General features: G+C 41.0%; 1 protein-coding gene across 1 annotated transcript; it reads right to left on the reverse strand.

The window, feature by feature from the left end:
• Window positions 1-249: 249 nt before the first annotated feature.
• On the reverse strand, window positions 250-6748 carry LOC122942362 (interleukin-17C-like). The gene is made up of 3 exons (XM_044299935.1): window positions 6613-6748; window positions 5792-6120; window positions 250-717 (listed from the first exon to the last, which is right to left on the reverse strand). Exons 1-3 carry the CDS (start codon window positions 6622-6624, stop codon window positions 492-494), a joined length of 567 nt encoding a protein of 188 aa, XP_044155870.1. The 5' UTR covers window positions 6625-6748; the 3' UTR covers window positions 250-491.
• Window positions 6749-7070: the final 322 nt, after the last annotated feature.

The raw sequence follows: 7070 nt of genomic DNA on the forward strand, positions 1-7070 counted from the left end.
CTCAGGGTATGAGCACATGCTGGGAGTTGTAGTTCCACAACATCCGCAGACCACTGAGGGTTAATAAACATGATACATAATAGAGTGAAGAAACATTTACATACAAAGTATCAAAGTAGAAAGAATTCGACCAGCGAATCATCTGGGATGTAATAATGTAACTCTACCATGGAGGCAGAACAATAAGGTCTTATGATATTTAAAGTGTTGGGTTCATTTTAAATCTACACCTCTAGTGGGAAATTGCTTAACTAGCTATTCCCTACTAAAACACACTTCAAGGACTATACATTGGTAAATGATATCATCATGGCTGCAGGGAGCAACTTCTAAAAATTGGGGAACTGTTGTTTAAGCAGTTTCCCTGGACACATTCTGCAAAGTGAAAATAAGACATGACGTCTTCTAAAACAAACAAACTAAGTGTGACATAGTCACGACCGGGTGTCTGGATAGTTTGACGGATTAGTCTCCATAGGAGCAGATTAGTCCTAATAGCGGTCCACGGAGCAGGTGCACGCCACCGGGACGCTTATGTATTCCAATTCAAAGGTGAACTTGGGTGTGTCCAGGCATCTCTTCTTCTGTAGCACCAGCATTGTCTGACTGACCAGCACGGATGAGGTCTCCTTCCCAGATTCGGGGCTGATGCAGCGATCGCAGAGACAGTGCGCAAACGCCAACTTTTGTGGATAACGACTCTTATCGGTGTCAATTCTGTGAACATAAAAGGTAAAGGTCAGCAGGCGTACAGTGACCCAATGACTGGCCAACTGAGCCTTCTATGGCAGAAATGGACCCAGTTTGATCTTTTTTTTTTTTAGCAGTCTCCAACCTGTGGTTCTTTAACCAGTAGATGACCCGTGCCGTACATGTACGGCGCAGGTGTCCATGACTTAAGGACCAGCGCCGTACATGTACGCCGCTGTGATCAGGCGGGTGCGGCACGGGTCCGGCAGTCACTGATAGCCGGAACCCTGTTGCATGCGCCAACATCGGTGAAATCACAGATGGCGCATTAACCCTTGATGTGCCGCGGTCAGCGCTGACCTCGGCACGTGTGATGTCCATGCGGGGATCGGAGCTTCCATCAGGTCCCTGTGTTGCTGTGACGGAGACCCGATGGCGGGGAAGGCAGCCTGATGCCTTCCTTAGGCTGGTTTCACACGGGCGTTGCGGAAAAATGTGCGGGTGCGTTGCGGAAACACCCGCGATTTTTCCGCGCGAGTGCAAAACATTGTAATGCGTTTTGCACTCGCGTGAGAAAAATCGCGCATGTTTGGTACCCAAACCCGAACTTCTTCACAGAAGTTCGGGCTTGGGATTGATGTTCTGAAGATTGTATTATTTTCCCTTATAACATGGTTATAAGGGAAAATAATAGCATTCTGAATACAGAATGCTTAGTATAATAGTGCTGGAAGGGTTAAAAATAATAAAAAAAAGTTAACTCACCTTATCCCCATGATCGTGTAGATCCCGGTCTGTTCTTTAGCTGTGGACTGAATGACCTTTGGTGATGTCAGATCACATGCTCCAATCACATGGTCCATCACCATGGTGATGGAGCATGTGATCTGACATCACCACAGGTCCTTTAGCCACAGCTAAAGAACAGACCGACCGGGAACTAGGCGATCATGGGGATAAGGTGAGTTAACTTTTTTTATTTTTTTTTAACCCTCCCAGCACTATTATACTAAGCATTCTGTAGTCAGAATGCTATTATTTTCCCTTATAACCATGTTATAAGGGAAAATAATACAGTGAATAGACTGTCACCTAGAACCCATGTGTGGAAATCGCACCGCATCCGCACTTGCTTGCGGATGCTTGCGATTTTCACGCAACCCCATTCATTTCTATGGGGCCTGCGTTACGTGAAAAACGCTGAATATAGAACATGCTGCGATTTTCACGCAACGCATAAGTGATGCGTGAAAATCACCGCTCATGTGAACAGCCCCATAGAAATGAATGGGTCAGGATTCAGTGCGGGTGCAATGCGTTCAACTCACGCATCGCACCCGCACGGAAATCTCGCCCGTGTGAAAGGGGCCTTAGGCATCGTGGCTGCCTCCCAGGAGAGCCTGTGAGATCTAGTCCCCTGGATCTCACAGGAAGCAGGCTGTAAGTGTATTACACTGTGTAATACACTTACAGCCAATGCATCACAATACAGAAGTGAAGTAATGCATTGTAAAGGAGATCAGACCCCCAAAAGTGGAAATCCCAGAGTGGGACAAAAAATAAAGTGTAAAAAAAAGTTTAAAAAAAAAGAAAGTTTGACAAAAAAAAATTAAAAGTTTCAAGTAATAAAAAAGCATCCTTTTCCCAAAATAAAGTAAAAAATAAATAAATGAAAAGTAGACATATTAGATATCGCCGCGTCCATATCAACCAACTCTAAAATATCACATGACCTAACCCCTCAGATGAACACTGTCAAAAAAATAAAAACTGTGCTAAAAAAAACTTTGTCACCTTACATCACTAAAAGTGCAACACCAAGGCAAAAAGGCATATTCCCCCCAAAATAGTACCAATCTAACCATCACCTCATCCCACAAAAAATGAGCCTCTACCTAAGACAATCTCCCAAAAAATAAAAATAAATATGGCTCTCAGAATATGGAGACACTAAGGGCTCATTCACGTGAACGTGTGCTGCCCGTTGCCGTATTGCGGCCCGCATTTGCGGATCCGCAATACACAGGCACCGTTCTGAGTGCATTCCGCAAATCCGGAGATGCGGAACGGAAGCACGGAACGGAACACTACGGAAGCACTACGAAGTGCTTCCTGGGGTTCCATTCTGTGCCTTCCGCACTGCAAAAATATAGAACATGCTCTATCTTTTTGCAGAAAGGACGGTGCCCGTGCATTGCGGACCGCAGTTTGCGGTCCACAGCACGGGCTTCACACGGTCATGTGAACAAGCCCTAAAACATTTTTTTTTTGTTTAAAAAATGCTGTTATTGTGTAAAACTTAAGTAAATAAAAAAAAGTATACATATTAGGTATCGCTGCGTCCATAGGAACCTGCTGTATAAATATATCACGTGACCTAACCCCTCAGGTGTCAAAAAATTAAAATAAAAACTGCTAAAAAAAACTTTTTTGTCACCTTACATCACAAAAAGTCATATACATCCCAAAATAGGGCCAAACTGTCATCTCATCCCGCAAAAAATTATATCCTACCTAAGACCATCGCCCATAAAATGAAAAATCCATGGCTCTCAGACTATGGAGACAAAAATGAATATTTTTTGTTTCAAAAATGATTTTATAGTGTAAAACTTAAATAAATAAAAATAAAGTAGACATATTGCGTATCGCCACGTTGCGTATTGCCTGCTGTCTAAAAATGTCACAATAACTAACCCCTCAGGTCAACACCGTAAAAAATAAAAATAAAAGTGTGTCAAAAAAGCAATTTTTTGTCACCTTACATCACAAACAGTGTAATACCAAGCAATCAAAAAGTCCTATGCACCCTAAAATAGTACCAATCAAACCGTCATCTCATACTGAAAAAAATTCGACCCTACATAAGACAATTAAAAAAAAAAAAAAAAATACGGCTTTCAGAATGTGGAGACACTAAAAAATAATTTTCTTTACAAAAATGCTGTAAAACTGAAACAAACTACCAAAAAACTCATATTTGGTATTGTCGCATCCGTAACAACCTGCTCTATAAAAATAGCATATGATCTAACGTGTCAGATGAACATTGTAAATAACAAAAAATAAAAACAGTGCCAAAACAGCTATCTTTTGTTACCTTGCCTCTCAAAAAGTGTAATATTGAGCAACAAAAAATCATATGTACCCTAAAATAGTACCAACAATACTGCCACCCTATCCCGTAGTTTCCAAAATGGGATCACTTTTCTTGAGTTTCTACACTAGGGGGGCTTCAAATGGGACATGATGTAAAAAAAACCCCAGCAAAATCTGCCTTCCAAAAAACATATGGCGTTCCTTTCCTTCTGCACCCTACCGTGTGTCCGTACAGCAGTTTACGACCACATATGGGGTGTTTCTGTAAACTACAGAATCAGGGCAATAAATATGAGTTTTGTTTGGCTGTTAACCCTTGCTTTGTTACTGGATAAAAATGGATTAAAATGGAAAATCTGCCAAAAAAGTGAAATTCGGAAATTTCATCTCCATTTTCCATTAATTTTTGTGGAACACCTAAAGGGTTAACAACATTTTTAAAATCAGTTTTGAATACCTTGAGGGATGTAGTTTCTAAAATGGGGTCACTTTTTGGGAGTTTCTACTCTAGGGGTACATCAGGAGGTCTTTAAATGTGACATGGTAGCTTAAAATTATCCTAGTGAAATCTGCCTTCCAAACACCATATGGTGTTCCTCTCCTTCTGCGCAATGCAATGCCATGTGCCCGTACAGCAGTTTACGACTACATATGGAGTGGTTCTGTAAATTACAGAATCAGGGCAATAAATATTGAGTTTTGTTTGGCTGTTAACCCTTTCTTTGTTGCTGGAAAAAAATGGATTAAAATGGAAAATCTGCCCAAAAAGCAAAATTCAGAAATGCAATCTTCATTTTCCATTAATGCTTGTGGAACACCTAAAGGTTTAACAAAGTTTGTAAAAATCAGTTTTGAATAACGTGAGGGGTGTAGTTTGTAAAATGGGGTCATTTTTGGGTGGTTTCTAAATTTCAAGATTTGCTTCAAAACTTCTAAGCCTTGTAACGTCCCCAAAAAATAAAATGGCATTCACAAAATGATCCAAACATGAAGTAGACATATGGGGAATGTAAAGTAATACCTCCAAAAATAGTTATTACTATCTATTATAAAAGTAGAGAAATTGAAATTTGCTAATTTTTTTACATTTTTTATAAATTTGGTATTTTTTTTATAAATAAAAATAATATATTTTTACTCTAATTTACCACTGTAATGAAGTACAATATGTGACAAGAAAACAATCTCAGAATGGCTTGGATAAGTAAAAGCGTTTTAAAGTTATCACCACATAAAGTGACACGTAAGATTAGCAAAAAATGGCCTGGTCCTGAAGGAGTTAAATGTTACAAAACTACAACTCCCAGCATGATCTGACAACGGATTGTTATTTACTCCACAAATCAGACCTCAAACCCAAGACGGTTTCGCTCTGAAAAAACATTGGATATATATAGTGTGACACAGTGAAAGGTTTGGTCTGGGAAAACAGGTATTTTCATCCCAGCATCATTTTGTGAGCAGCAAAAATTTTGTGAACACCTGCTGGGCTGATTTACAGCCAGGTGAGGTCAAATACCAGACCGGATTTTAAGTGCCTATCCAGGTTTTGGCAGCACCTGGCTGTCCTTAAATAGGCAGCTGGGCTCAGAAGCGAGGTCTCTGTGTTGGTATCTGGGAGCCTTATGTCTGGATGAAGGCTTACTACCTGTTTGGCGTGAAAACAGGTTGGTGCTGCTATGCTAAAGGACTCTTTGAGGCAGAATTGCCACATGGTGTGAATTACCACCAACACCGCAAGGTGACTTTTTGCTTGTTTATGACTGCTTGTATTGTCACTTGCCTAAAGTGTGAATAAAACACTGAACTGTTTAATCCAAAGAACTTTTTGTTGCCTCTATACTGCGTCTGCTAATCCTGTCTACCAGAGCGAGTTCCCACAATAGATATATATATATATAAATTCTACTACCCCATGCCAGGCTACAACCCGCTAAAGTCTTCACCAAAAATCTCATGTATTTGAATATGATTTATTCTGAACTGTATGGAGGGTACCTACCGGTAGGTCCATGGTGAGATGGAGCGTTCGTTTAGGGCAAGCCCCTTTTTCAAAGTGTTCATGCTTGGGCAGGTGGGTTGTCGGGCTCTCCTGCGTCTTTTTCTTCTCCTCTCATTTTTCTCCAGCTTGCTCACCAGGTTCACTGCAGAGTATTTGTCCCAATGCATCTTGCTGCTCACAAAATGATGCAGAACCTTGGACGGGGTCTTTTCCAGCTCTTTTTCACTGAAGCAGTAGATGCTGTCCTGGTTATGATGTTGATTCCTGTGCTTACTAGGCTTCGCACAGCAGATATTGATGGACCAAACGGCAAGCAATAAGATGACCCACTGGAAGAAGAGGTAGAAAGAATACAATTATTATAATTTCTTTTTTCCTTTCTTAAATACATTAATTTCTTTTGTTGGAAAGTTCTCTTAGTGGATCCTATGCACAAGACAACCCCAAAAAACATACAATTTGTACTATATCTACGTTAAGTTACATGAACATTAGACATTTGAGTGAAATATTGTGCTGCAGTACTGCTGCCGGTCACTAGAATCCAAAAATGTGCATCATTCAAAATATAACGCATGACCTATAAGCATTTTGCTGAGGTTTCTATGGTGCAGTTCCACCTGCAGCCTCTGGATGTCACTTGCCTATGCAAAACAGATAGCACCTCATTGAAGCAGAGACTTGTCAGCACCATTCCTGCACATGCTCCATCTAGGTGCTAGGGCCCTGTCCTCTGCCAGGCTGTGGTGGTCCTGCTGGGTGGGGGGTGCAGGGTCTGCTCTGGTGGTGCTGATACAGGAGCAGGACAATGATCTGCTTACCAGACTGTGCATGGTGGCTTCTCCCTGAGTCTTGCTGGTGCAGCAGGTGGAATGATGTTGCCTGATATGTGATGCTCAGCTAAGTTCTGCTTTGGTCCTTTGACTCTTTCATTTTATATCCAAACCTGAATCCTCCCTCGGAAAATCCAGGTGAGGGCAGAAGTCTCCACCTCCTTACGTAAAGGAAAGTTTGATTTTACACTCATTCTACTTCCTTGTCACTTGCAGGTAAAGCTTTCCATTCACTTCCTGCAACCATCTCGTCTATTTGTAATTCAACTTTTTCTTACTTTCCTTAATAAGCAATTTCCATAGACCCCTGGTGCCTGCAAGTGTAATGTCCAGGAGTACCATTACTACTCCTTCTACACCTTGCTACTACTTTCCATATGCTAATTTATATCACCTCATATATTTCCTATAATGTGCATATGTATTGCTATGTACACTGAACAAAG

The sequence above is a fragment of the Bufo gargarizans genome, chromosome 6 (assembly GCF_014858855.1).
Source record: "Bufo gargarizans isolate SCDJY-AF-19 chromosome 6, ASM1485885v1, whole genome shotgun sequence".
NCBI classification, from domain to species: domain Eukaryota; kingdom Metazoa; phylum Chordata; class Amphibia; order Anura; family Bufonidae; genus Bufo; species Bufo gargarizans.